The sequence below is a fragment of the Rhipicephalus sanguineus genome, chromosome 3 (genome assembly GCF_013339695.2).
Source record: "Rhipicephalus sanguineus isolate Rsan-2018 chromosome 3, BIME_Rsan_1.4, whole genome shotgun sequence".
NCBI lineage: Eukaryota > Metazoa > Arthropoda > Arachnida > Ixodida > Ixodidae > Rhipicephalus > Rhipicephalus sanguineus.
Genome location: NC_051178.1, coordinates 80,843,266 through 80,857,303, shown reverse-complemented (window position 1 = coordinate 80,857,303; position 14,038 = coordinate 80,843,266). Strand labels below are relative to the sequence as shown.

Genomic DNA, 14,038 nt, shown 5'->3' with positions numbered 1-14,038 from the left:
GAACTCGATCTAGACATATCTGCATGTATTTTGTTTATTTGTGGCGTCCAGATTAGGTGCTCATTCAAAAGTACACCTAAAAATTTAAACAAAGGGCACGTTGAATCTCGTTATTTTTAAACCAGAGAGAAATTTTATAATCTTCACACTTGTTTTTGCTCTTAAATAAGATAAATTTAGCTTTACTAACGTTCAGTTGTAGTTGATTTGAATCTACCCAGTATGAAAGAGAGATCAAGCACTCGTTCGCTTTCTTCTCTAGATCTTTTAAAGAGCTGCCAGAGAAAAACAGGCTAGTATCGTCTGCATGACTATAGAAGAAGCTATTGGTACGTGGACGATGTCATTAATGTAAAGAATAAAAAATTATAATAATGAATAATCAAAAATAGAGGGCCCAGTATGGAACCCTGTGGGGCTATGACCTAGTTTTACTGGTTTTAACTGCGATTTATACCGATGAACATATGCATACTGTAACCTGTCTGTTAAATAGCTACGTACTAGCTCAAGGGCAACACCTCGAATGCCATAGTATGGTAATTTTTTAAACAGAATATCGTGCTTAACCGAGTCGAATGCCTTTCGAAAGTCTAAAAATATTCCCAGGGTGAATTCCTTGCAATCTATGTTTTTAGCAATTTGTTCTTTAATGCCAAGTAAAGCCATTTCTGTAAATTTCTTTTCACGAAAACGGAATTGCACACTGACAAGCAATTCATGATCATCAAGAAACTGTTATTCTCGTTTTTATTACGTTTGCTAACACCTTCGAGAATAGGGGTAACACCGATATCGGTCGGTAATTATTAAAATCACTGTTAGGTCATCCCTTATGTAAAACTGCCACCCTCGCTGTTTTCAAAGCGGCTGGGAAAATGCCTGTTAGTAGCGCTCTGTTACAAATATGTTGTAAAGGTGATGAAAGGAAGTTTGCAACAAACGTTATTGGAATAGCTTTAATATCATCGTTACAGGAAGCAGTATTTTTGTTTAGCCCCATAAGAAACGAATAGATCTCCAGTTCACTACATGGAGATAGAAATAGAGATTTCGTACATGACGAAGCTATGTATCTTTCTACGTTTAATTGATTGGCTGAAGACGAATATGTACTTGACGATAAAAAATATTAATTAAATTTATTTGACAAAACATCTTTACTGTATGAGACACCATCAGTCACCAGCGTACTCGGGATGCTAGTGGGTTCTTGACCAGTTAGAGAACGCAATGTGTTCCAAACGTTATTGGGGTCATCGGAAATAGCAATGAATCTGTTTTTATAATATTCAGCCCGAGCTTTCTTGAGATCAAAGTTTAACTTGTTTCTCACTTTCTTGTATTCGTTAAGAAGCGCTAAATCTTTTAGATTTATAAACTGATGGTACATGCTATCTCGGGCTTGATTTCTCTGATGTAACTCTTTTGTTACCCACGGTTTTCTACTTTTTTCTGTGTATTTTTGCATAACGCTTAAGGAAAGCTTCCTCATAGCAACGCTTGACCTCTTACAGAAATATGTCGTATGAGATGCTTGGGTTTTCTTCCCTGGTGACATTCGGCCAGTCGACAAGCTCGATCATCGAGAGAAAGGCAGAGAGAGACCTTTCATTGAAGCTACGATAAGGAACAGGAGTAGTACGAGTGTGGTGCATTTTGTTTTTTGTGGCAGGAAAGATGCAGAAAATGGGTAAGTGGCCATTCACATCGCTCAGGAAAATGCCAGAAATAACGTCACTTTTATCAAAACTAGTCACGCACAAATCAGTCAGAGTTTCACTTAATCCTGTTATTCTTGTTGGCAAATATATAACATGTGCGCAGCAGAATGATACGACTAAGTTTAATAATTGATCAGATTGGGGAGTGTTTTTAATATACCAACGTTAAAATGACCAACAAGAACAATAGGCAACATTTCCGAGGATACATATTCTAACAGGGAAGTAATATATTAAAAAAATGGTTTAGTTTCATATAAAGGTGGGCGATAAACCGAAGCGATAACTGTTCCGATGCTTTTCACAACAGCTGATTCATAATGTGCGGTAACACCCGAAAATTCGGACAACACTTCATAAGTAATAGCATCTTTAATATATAACGAGGTTCCTCCACCTCTACGACCTGATCTGTAAACACCTTCCGATCTATAACCTGAGAAGTGTACATCATTCTGAAACCAAGTTTTTGTAAATGCTATGCAGCTAAAATTCTAGTTAAGCGATTCAAAAAATGAATCAATTTCTTGTTTGTTCTTCAAGATTCTTATGTTTACGTGGAAAACAGACATGGTATCAGTTATACTGCGCACGGTATATACTTAAGATTTGAACGAAGAAACATCGTGATACACAATCTTAGCGTAGTTAGCCATCTAAAGTAGTAATGTAATAAAAAAACATAAACGTGTCAAAGAAATCGGCGCTCAAACAAGTTTATCAAGATCTGCTTCGCATTCGATGCGCAGTGGGCGCTCGCCAGTAGCTTTGCGCACAAAACGTTTACCATCCTTCTGCCAAGCAAAATCGTAGTGAATTTCCCGTTCTTTTGCCTTCATCATCCAGAGAAGTTTTTGTCTCTAAGCTCGTTTTAGATGCGAAGCAACTTTTGCGCTCGGCTTTGTCCGTAGTTCCATTGGCGACCGTCCGCTTTCTGAAACCTGCCATAGCCCTCTGTAACATATTGAGAGCGCGCTCGCGCCAAGGAGAAGTCTTCTTCGTCTTGTTCTTCGACCATCTTGATGACGACAGGTCATCCTGTCGTCCTTGAGGATGATAGGATGCCAACCGCCTTGATGACGCTCGCGCCAAGGCTCGCGTTCGGGCTTGTGTAAGGGGCTGGGTAAGACGCTGTGGCCTCTCCCCCTTACACTCTCTCAGCAATCATGCGATGGCGTCGGCGAACGAGATTCTGCAGACGCGCGATGAACCAATGCGTTGTATCCTAGTCAGAACGCGCTGGCACGCGCTAGCGCGTTCGGGCCTGTGTAAGGGGCTGGGTAAGGCGCTGTGGCCTCTCCCCCTTACACTCTATCAGCAATCACGTGATGGCGTCGGGGAACGAGATTCTGCAAACGCGCGATGAACCCGCGTGGCGTGCTCCAACAAGAGTTCGGGATGAATAACAGCAACAGCAACTATAGTGAAGTCACGGTGTGCTCCACATTCAAGGACCCGTTAACATCGGGCACCGTGCCCGTGATGAACGGAACCTTAAGTCGACCGATGCGCTCCTTCGCATTCCCGCATTATTCACTTTAGTGGGAGATGATGAAATTTTTAGGGGCGAAGCTCCTTAAGGCGGCACCCGTTCGTCCCTCGTAGTAGTGCGTAACCAGTCGTAACGCTAGCACCAGATCTTGACCTCCAAGGTGGTGCCGGTGGGAGGTTTTTCCTGTGCGTTGTTGAACAATAAAAAATTCGCAGCGTGCGCGTTAACAAAAAGCCGAATTTTTCTGTCTCTCATTTCCCATTAGCAGCCATTGGCATGTTCCAGTAGGAAACGTTAGTAGAAGTAGAAGTGTAAGTGTTAGCTAAAAGCCGACTTCTTCTGTGTCCCATTCCCATCAGCAGCCATTGTTTACCTCATTGTTCCTCATTGTACCTCATTTACCAGCATTGTTCACGGTTTACATCGGTAAACCGTGAATCTTCCGTGAATTCTGCCCACTACATCATCACCGACGTGAGATCGGGCGCGTTTATACTAAAGGTTCGATGAGTTATGACGACTTGCAGCTCACTTTAATTTTACATGAACGCTGTGAATTTTCATTGTTTAGAAAACCATTGCGTTATAAAACATGTGGTGTCTTTCGTTAAGCAGCTGGCGTCTTTTCGTTTTGCTTTAGAAACATCTGGCGTTCTTTCGTTTTGCTTTTAGAAAACATCTGGCGTCTTTCGTTGGTTTATTTCATCAATCAACGGCGTTTTGAACAAAATTTTTATTGTTTAATCACGCACAGGAGAAATCTCACCAGGCACTACCTTGGAGGTAAACAATGGCTGCTAATGGGAATGAGACACAGAAGAAGTCGGCTTTTAGCTAACACTTACACTTCTACTTCTACTAACGTTTCCTACTGGAACATGCCAATGGCTGCTAATGAGGAATGAGAGACAGAAGAATTCGGCATTTAGTTAACGCGCACGCTGCGAATTTTTTATTGTTCAACAACGCACAGGAAAAATCTCCCACCGGCACCACCTTGGAGGTCAAGATCTGGTACTACCGTTACGACTGATTACGCACTACTACTACGAGGGACGAGCGGGTGCCGCCTTAAGGAGCTTCACCCCTAAAAATTGAAAACTAGCGTGGGTCACCGGCGGGACGACGCAAACGCAGCGGAGGCAACGACGCAGCATGGCCTGCGTCTCTCATACTTTTATTTTCGCCACGAGTGGCGTGCCGTGCGTTTTACCCAACGCCGCCTGCGTTTGATCGAACTTGATTTCAAACGCTGCTGCTCCTCTGAACGCAAGAGCCGCCTATCCAACGCATCTACCAGCGGAGCGACGGCCTTTAAAGCACGCCCTTCGCACCATCTCGCGGGTGTTGCGTCTGGCCGAGTTGGCCTGCAAGCCGGGAGAAGAAGACGCCGCGAGAAGGAAGAACGTACTTTCAGGGGCGTAGCTCCTCTTAGTCTAACCTTGTCACGTCTCCGTTGTCCGGCGTATCTCCCGGCAGCCGGCAGTATCTGTCCGGTGGTGGTGGTGTGCGGCGTGACCACCCTTACTGCGCATGCGCATACCCTCTCCACACACCTCCTCTGCACTCCCCCTCACCATTCCCCATGTCCTCTACCCCTTTCCCTTTCCACTCACCCTCTCACCTTCCCCTCTCCCATACCCCTCTCCACTTCCCCTCTCCACTTCCCCTTTCCACTCTTCCTCTGAAACCAACGCTGAAACGCGGGCTTGACCAACACCCTCTAGAAAAATATGAAGGCCTTAGTTCTGTTCCCTTTCCACTCGCGCTACGTCAGCAGATGGGGCGAACGCATGAGGCGGCGACACGACGCACCCACGCGTCCCGATCGCGCTGGTGCGCGTTCATCACGCGTCTGTCGAAACTCATTCCCCGGCGCGTCTGTACAGACGTACATCTCTTCGCTGTTCAGTTGGCCGTGTTTTCTTTACTGTGAAAGGAATGTGAAAGCGACGACGCAGAGATCCCGTGCAAATGCTGTGTACCTCGATGCCGCGGTAACTACACGGGGGACACGAAGGTACACGTCTTCAAGTTCCCGAGAGACCAAGCTCTGAAGAACGCTTGGATTCGTGCTGTGCCACGGGAAAACTCACGGTCACCGAAAATGCCAGGGTAAGTTCTTGTTTTTTCGTGTTTAGGTGTCAGTTAATTCAAATTATGTATACGTACGTGTGTAAGTGGCTCACGAGCCGCACGTTTGTATGACAGGTAGCCATCGGTTTGCTGATTGGAGGTAATTTTTTTTTCTAGGTATGCGAACTTCATTTCATGGACGAGGACATTATTCGAGTCGCGACGCATACAGATCAAGCAACTGGCCGCGTAATGACAGTGCCGCTAGCTCATGTGCGCCTTCGCCCAGACGCTGTACCGTCGAAGTTCCCGAATTGTCTGAGCTACATGTCCAGAAAGACCACGAGAAGCGAAGATCCTGACTCCAAGTGCGCGCGCATAGAGAATGCAGCCCCCACAGAAAGCCATCACTGAATCGAACAAGGCGGTTATCAGAGCACGTGAGGAGGATAAAGTCAGCAGTTTGAGTGAACTTGCCAAACACTTGAGGAGCCAAGGGATGAAGTTCTGGGATGTAATCGAAAGAAATGAAAGGCTTCTTCTCATTCACATCGTCGACGACGAAGCGCCATGGTTGAAATACTCTGTTTGCGTGAAAGGAGACTTGAGCGTGACACTACACGTCATGAAAACAGCCGTAAAAAAGCTAGGCGCAAATCTCTGCGTTCCCGAAATCGCTAACAGTAAAAGGGGTCTGGTGGAACTCCTGGAAGGCATCGAGAAGTGGGACGGTGACCTGATGTGCAACTCAGTCGCGGAAATTTGCGAAGCGCTTTGTTTACTGCTAGATCAGCTTTGCACGTCCCAAGCAGAAGACGACGCCAACTGTGTTCGATTTCTCAAGGAGCAAGTCACCTTGCACCTATCGAAAAAACAGCGCAGGCGCTACTCTGCTGATTTCATGATGTTCTGCTGCATTCTTTTCACTATATCGCCCCATGCGTACGCGTTCATGCGCAGCCATGGAAGCATCACCTTGTCGCATTCTATGACAATCAGATCAGTGTGCTCGTCTTATGGTATGAGTCCTCAACAAGAGCATCAGAGCGAAACATTCCTCAGCTATATGGCGAAACGAATTTCTGACCTGAATGATGACCAGCGTTTTGTCACAGTTATGGTAGATGAAATACATATAAAACCCTACTTTGACTACAAAGGGGGTAATATTACCGGCGCCGCGCTTAATAGAAATGAAGCTGCTAACTGTGCGCTCGTTTTCATGGTACGCAGCCTGACGTGTAAAATCAAAGAAGTTGCGCACATCGTGCCGGTGCAACGAGTAGAGGCAGAGTTCCTGCAAAAGACGCTTAAAGAAGTGGTTTGCGGGCTGGAAAAGATTGGGTACCGAGTTATGTGCGTTGTCAGCGACAACAACTCTGTCAACAGAAAAGCGATGTCCCTCTTTGAATCACCTCCTCTTAACAGAATTGTGTACCAACATCCATCAGACCCTGCAAGGCCGCTGTTCTTCATTATAGACCCAGTGCACATTCTAAAATGCATACGAAATAACTGGATAAATCAGAAGAATGACCACATTTGTTTCTACTTCTCGGAGATCCAAGGAGACACGCCACAATCAGAGCGAATCCAAACAGCGTCATTTGCGACAACAGGGACCTTCACAGCAAGAGTGTGACCAGCTGTTGAAATATGGCTATGGACTGTCGAGAAAAGCCCTCTACCCTTCGAATCTTGAAAGGCAGGACGTAAAGCTTGCTTTACAAATCTTCAATGATTACTTACCAGAGGCGTTACGCGCTCTTGGAGCAAAGCACAACCTGTTCTCTTTTGAGGCCACTGCTACATTCATCGATATCGTACTGAAGTGGTGGAAAATTGTAAACGTCAAAACTCCATGGAAGGGAGAAAGGCTGAGAGATCAGTTCCAACAACCAATGCTTTCCATTGATAACGATCCAAAAATTGCCTTCTTGCACATGTTTCTGAAGTGGCTGGATGAGTGGAAAAACAAAGGTTTTGACAAGGGTACTCTGACAAAGGAGACTCACGCTGCTCTCGAACACACTACCTATGCGCTTATTGAGCTCCCTAGGTACAGCTTCGAAGAGCTTGGAATGTCGTATGTTCTTTTTGGGAAGATTCAGACCGACTGCCTTGAAGATCAGTTTGGAAAGTATACGCAGCTGGCAGGTGCTCGATATCACATCTCCATCAGGCACATATACGAAGTCGAAAACAAGCTGCGCCTGCAAAGTACCTTGCCTACAGTTTCCACTGACCAGCACTGGGAATATATCCGAGGCTTTGCTTCCCAGCAGCAACGTTGTTGTGACCAGCCAGGCTCTTACGAAGATGCAGGACGTCCTCCCAGTCCTCGTCTACGTTGCAGGTTATGCAGTATACGCCTCCCTTAACAAGTTGAATTGCGCGCAATGCAGGGACTCGTTGACCGTGGACAAGGACACCACAGTCTCTGCCATAAACGAACATTATGGTCTCGTGAAGCACCTGGACCGAGGAGACTTAGTTTATCCATCAATGTTTGCACTAAACGCAGTTGCTCACAGCTACGTTGTGGTATAGCAGCTCGCTACAGAGCCAGCACTGCTTATGATGCCTGAACAACGCCAGGTCGTCACGAAACTGACGCTACAATTGCTGGCTAGTGAAGAGCAGTCCGACTTCGATACGTGTGAGAATGGCCACACGACTGAACTAGTGCTTAAACACATCCTGCGGTGCAGCACCAACATTCTGCTAAAGAACTTTTGTAGGAAGCTGAACGACAAACTTCTCGACGGCTGCCGATAAATAAAAAAAAGGAAAGCCACAACTGTCCAGGCCAAATAACTGCGCGTATTGCTTCTAATATAGAGCAAGTAGAAAAAGAAACTGAGCTTCGTAAATAAATGTTTTCCCGCTACAGTGTTCTTGCCCTCTAATTTCTTTTACATGCATGCATGATTGTTCTTGCAGAAAAAAAAGCTTCCGCGCAGTGCACCTGCGAGACCGCCTCTCTTGATCAGCGCTTCTTATTTTTTCCAATCCGCCCCATCGTGTGACGTCACGCGGAGAGAGCTAAGGCCTTCATATTTTTCTAGAGGGTGTTGGCTTGACATGCCGAAATTCTCTCCTGCGCAGCGCCGCGATGAGCTCGAGCGCATGCGCGTCCCCTCCCCTTCTCTCTCCTCTCCTACGCTGCTCCCCTCTCGCCCGCCTGTCGACCGCGTTCCCCGCTCGCCCTGTGAGAATTAACAGCCAGGCTAGGTGGAAGATACGACGCGCGTAGCGTCCCTCTTCGCGAGGTCGGTAGCATGCCCAACGAACGCCAACGGACAGTGCAACGGAACGCGATCGTGCAAGTGCTCCGGCTTCGCATCGCCTCATGGTTCTCCTACGGTCCCCCCCCCCCCTTATCTTGCCTCGCGGCGCAGCGGCGCCGACGCAGGCAGCGTCGCGAGGCAGCGTGGCGGCAGCGTCTTCATTGAAAAAACCGACCGCTCGCGCTGCACAACCGTTCACTGACCACACCGTATATATAGGCACTGGATTTCGACCTCCAAGGTAGCGCGTGTGTGCGATTTCTCCTGTGCGTGATTAAACAATGAAAATTCACAGCGTACATGTAAAATTAAAGTGAGCTGCAAGTCGTCAGAACTCTCATCGAACTTTTAGTATAAACGCGCCCGATCTCACGTCGGTGATGATGTACTGGGCAGAATTCACGGAAGATTCACGGTTTACCGATGAACCTCCGCAGCTTCGCCCACTCATCATAATTCACTCCGTGGATATGCTGTGATTTTTTTAATGCGGCATGCTAGCCAAAAGAAGGTGCACAAAAAGAAGCGCCCACGGCGTTATCCGCAGTCCTTCATAAAGAACGCCGGGATCAAAGGGCGAGGGAAAACATATCAACCCACATGCGCGACAACAGATTATCGTCCGGAACAGATGAGCCAGACTTGGGCGCCGGCTGTGAAGCGGTGAGTGGTACGCAAACGCAGCACGGGTGATAATGAACACGCCGAAGCACCTCCGACCTCTGTGCACCACGAGTGGTAACTGGTGTGTATAAATAGCTCGCCGTTAGTACGCTGGAGGATGTCGAATGAGGGGCGCAATTGTCTAATACAGCGCGCTGTGGAGCGAGGTGTCGCAGGTTCGAATCCCGTCGCACGCTTCGCAAAATTTTTATTCTGAATTATGCTTATTTGTGGGTGCTATATATATGTGCAGGGCGCCATGGCAAAAACCCTCCGAGAGTGTCCATAAAATTGCTATCGCAAGAATTCACGCCAAAATTCAATTAGTAATGCACAGTTTCATGCAGGCACAGGAATGAAGGAACTAGTCTGATGTTTGAGGCCTGGCATATCGATAATAGTGGTAGCGCATGCGTGAGCCAACCATCTATTAACTTGCACAAAGAAGAAGTCTAATTTCTGAACGGTTATCTCTCACGTAGACACCCACGCGTGCCGGATTGTTAGGTATCACCTCTTACCTGGGCATGCGCAGATAAGTTGTGTCTATCGTCTTTTCCGCCGCTCTGCGCCTTTTCAGTTGTTAGCTGGCGTTTGTGTTGTCCTGACTTCTTCCTTTGTGTCCGTGTTTGCGCGCGCCATCTTTGAACCAACCAGCTCAGCTTTCTGCCGTTTTAATTGCTATGCAGTTTGAGAGGTTGTCAGCTAAAGTGGTGGCCCTCAGCGCAGAGCAGACGTACGCCGTTCTATGAGCCACTGCTGTAACTCCTGCGCACCAAGCCATGCCACCAGCTTCACCATCACATGGAGGAAACGTCAGAGTAGCTAGCCCTTACACGTGTAAGGGTGAGTTACTGCGTCTGTTGTGGCGTGATTGCCTTTAACCTCTTTGTATGTGGTTCATCGAATGTGACAACCCGTTATGTTCAAGTGCGCAAACACTTGACTGCGGTACACACAGTACGAGCATCGTCCACATGTAGGCCAACGGCAACATAAACACAAGAAAACATCAGGCTGCAAGTTTATCAGGCTCCATGTGAGGCGAGACCTACTAAATAGAGAGAGAAGCAAACGAAGGAAAGACGGGGAGGTAAGAGCAGCTGTGCATGGCCCTACGTGGGGAGATACTGCGAACTGACGAATAGCGTAAAACGCTTTTATCACTCTGGCGAGCTGAAGTCACTTTGGCAGCACACTATATAGAAGGGTTCAATGTTAATAAGGACCGTCGTTCGGGAAAATATTGTGCGATACAAGTAAAATGAAGACTGAAATGTCCAGCTGGAGAAAAACTGCTGCTGCAAGTGCGCCACCGCTATAGTTTAATCGTTGAGGCAATTTAATAACCGATAAATTGTGCGATTTACTTTCTGGTAAGACCGACGATGTGCTGGTACCATTATTGCATTTTAAGGCGCATGAACCGTGGTATCACAGCAGTTAAATTGTTATGCTACTAAGCACGAAGGCACATGTTCGATTTGAAGCCATGGCGGCTGCATTACGATGCAGGAGAAATGGAGGAACACCCGTATGCTTAGGCTTAGGCACGCGTTAAAGAGCCCCAGTTGGTCAAAATTAAGCTGGTGTTCCTCGCCCTAGAGAGGGTCATAATTCGTAGTACTGTTTCAGAACTTTATTCATGAAGTAATTTCGTGGGCATATAACATTACAGCGCAAACGACATTGACTATGCGTAGTTCTTCACATCCGTTGTGCACTCCCATTTGCAGTACATAAACCTCGTTGGTATTGTACGTTGTACGAGGGCTCGATCAACCTTATGTTGAGGCATATCTCTCGCGTAACGCCTTCCACGAGACAGGGGCCCGTAGAGCACCCGGTATAGGCTACAGCCTATGCCGCGTGCTCTACGGGCCCCTCTAAGGCTGTAATACTTGGCAGGATAGAGCATTAGTTCGCTGTATGATTAGTACAGTAGCGTGCAGAAATTACTTCAGTTGCATAATTGAACGGATGGACTCACCAATTCGACACTACCGAATACCTTCAACTGTTTTTTTTTTTGTAACTGCTGAAGTTTAACGAAGCCTCTGGGTATTTTATACGGACCACTTTGCCGAAGCGTGGTTACATTATTGTCTCAGAACTTTTGGCATTCAGAGTTCAGAACAGGCTCACCTGGATCATTCGAGGCACGTCGGCGCTTTCCACCTCCACACCGTACAATATTTTAGACATCTCACTGAAGACTTCGCTACTGAGCCCTGGAAGAAAGGCCATTTTCGCAGGATCAAGAAAAACAATTTTCAAAAATATGAATGTTTTGCTAACATCGGGTAATAGTCGAACCTAATGCGATTACGATAGCTTTTTAACACGAAAGTGTTTTATGCCGGGGTCCACCAAGATTTTGATGACCTATTTCCGTCACGGAAATACATCAGGAGAATGAACGCCATCAAATGGCAAAGAAAAAAAGCTATAAGGAAAAGTTCCGTTGACAGCAGTCGAACCCATGACCTCTCGGTCCGCGACGATGGCTGGCGGGCGTTCAGCCCACCGAGCTACCGCCAAACACATAGCGGAGGCTACATGAACGCGCCTTTTGTCTTTCACACTTTCCTTTCACAGTGCTCTTGCATGGATGAATGGATGGATCTTATGAGCGTCCCCCTTTATAACAGGGTGGTGACATGTGTACCACCAGGCTCTAAAAACAAAGAAAACAAACAAACGCGCCGTTGCTGCGACCGTCCCATTCGGCGCCTTTCCAATAGAACCATACGTGGTGTCCACGTACATGTTAAGAACTTCAGCTACCGCAAGGGTTAAATCATGATCATGGGCGTTAGTCGTCGGTACGGAGATGAGCCACTGGGCGTCAACGTGAGTGCGTCCACATCAAGCGGTGCTCCATCTGCCAAACAGTAGACATTGTACGAGCTCACATATACCAATGCACTATAACAAATCGACTACTTCTGTGACGACGCGTTTCACTTTCGTGTTATACCGATTCTTATGACAGAGGGATCAACCATCTTTTTTTGTTTTACTTTAGCCCCTTCATGGGCTGTTTTTCCTCGTGTTCTTTTTCTTTTTCCTTTTTATAAGGTACGGTACTATACGGTACTTTTATACGGTTTTTATACGGTAATAAAAGAGTGCAGCTATTCCGGGACGCATAAAAGGACAGCAATATTCATCATGACAATAATGTAACATTATCATGACAACAATACGAGGTTCTTTAAATGTATGACCCCCCCAAACAAGCCTGGTCTGCTAGTTATGCTTCGATGTCGTCACATTTTTTATTCGGTTACTTATCCAAGGCAGGAGAGTCTTCCAGGATCCTTATTGATTCTGGCTGTCAACGATACGAGTTTGTAAGTGAAATATGCATCGCACTATACGCGCCTCGAGCAACTGAAATGACGTGTTCGTTTCGCCAACGTATGCTCGCCCGCAGAGTTGCAATGTAGCATGTATATTAGGACTACGTTACTGTATTTCCAGTTAAGGTTTCCGATGACTCTGGAATTGAAATCCAAAGTGTTTGCTTTTAATTCATGCCAGCGGCCTTACATCCTGCAAAAAAAAAAAACATTCCGCAAAGGACTAGCTCAATTTTAGCAGGGTTCGGTATAGCTCTGGCAAAGATATTCTTCAGGGTTTTTTTTTTCCTTCGGTTTTCAAACAGGTTGTCAAAGACCATTTCTGCACTAAAAGTGTTTTCATGACAGAAAACAATCATTACTATAGATGATAGTCTCACGCGTAGTAACACCCTACTATTAAGTGCGATCAATTTCTTTTCCGCAACGCAGCCATACTCTGTACATAACTGCCTCATCTTCTCACCTCGTTTGGCAGCGCCAAGTATTTGAAGTATGACGGCGTTGTAGAAGGACGACGCCATCGACTTCGTCATCAGGAAAATTCCAGGCTGTAATGTTCGTCAATAGAGGGTGGAGTTCAATGGAGCCGTTTCAGGGACATTTGCGTACACAGAATAACAACTATGCCAGCCTATACAGGGTGTTCTTTTTTTTTTAGAGAATACGTATTTTTTTATAAAAATCCTTTGAGGGTGAGGCTGCTCTCGTTTTCGCACACGCACTCCACGTCGAGGCGGAAATACTTGGTCGCAGTTTAAATGACACTGTTGCCACTAATTTACAAAACCTCGTTAGATAACTTCTTAATTATTGACTTGATGGCAGCTGTTTATATTACAAAGTTGTAGTGCGTACGAATTTATGGCATACCTATTTTTTTATAAATTATAAAAGTTGATGTAGTTCGAGATATTCTTCATCGAATCTCAAGGGCAAAATCGAAACTGATCGCGTAAAGCGCGCACGAAGCGCGACCGTTCTGCTAGGTTAGACCGGAACTACCCGTCACAAGGGAGCGACAAAATTTGAAGGAAGGCGCGCCGCGGCCATTATGTTTTCGTGGAAAGCTGCAAGTCATCTTGCTTGTGCCCGCGCATCACCTTATTTTCGCCCGTAGTGTTTGGTGCTTATCTGTTTCTTTCGAACTGTGCACAAGAAAACCACTATATGAACCTTCTCTTCATCTAGAGAAACATTAAGCTCAGGGGCTGCCACTTCGGCGCTTCTTTTTGCAGACACGCAAAATAGTTATTCGCGCCTCTTCATAGTTTAAGAAAGAAGCACGAAAGCACCACCCATCGCACACAAACATTAAGTGGTCTACTTGTGTATTTCAGAATGCTTGCCGAATTTTCTTGCCAGGTTCTGCTTCTGCGCGCCTTCATTCAAATTTCTCCACTTCTCTGTCACGTGTCGTCCCGGTGT

The 14,038-nt window shown here is 46.2% G+C and overlaps 2 protein-coding genes across 2 annotated transcripts in view; both read right to left on the bottom strand.

Moving 5' to 3' along the window:
• LOC119385616 (uncharacterized) overlaps positions 1-14,038 on the bottom strand; it is a 231,271-nt gene that overhangs the window by 148,457 nt on the left and 68,776 nt on the right. The window lies entirely within an intron of this gene.
• Positions 1-14,038, bottom strand: part of LOC119386791 (prodigiosin synthesizing transferase PigC) — a 104,668-nt gene that overhangs the window by 37,355 nt on the left and 53,275 nt on the right. Inside the window, exons 23-24 of the mRNA XM_037654064.2 lie at positions 13,077-13,161; positions 11,391-11,476 (exon numbers count right to left, since the gene is read on the bottom strand). Of these exons, the coding sequence (XP_037509992.1) occupies positions 11,391-11,476; positions 13,077-13,161 (171 nt within the window). The remainder of the gene's footprint in view (positions 1-11,390; positions 11,477-13,076; positions 13,162-14,038) is intronic.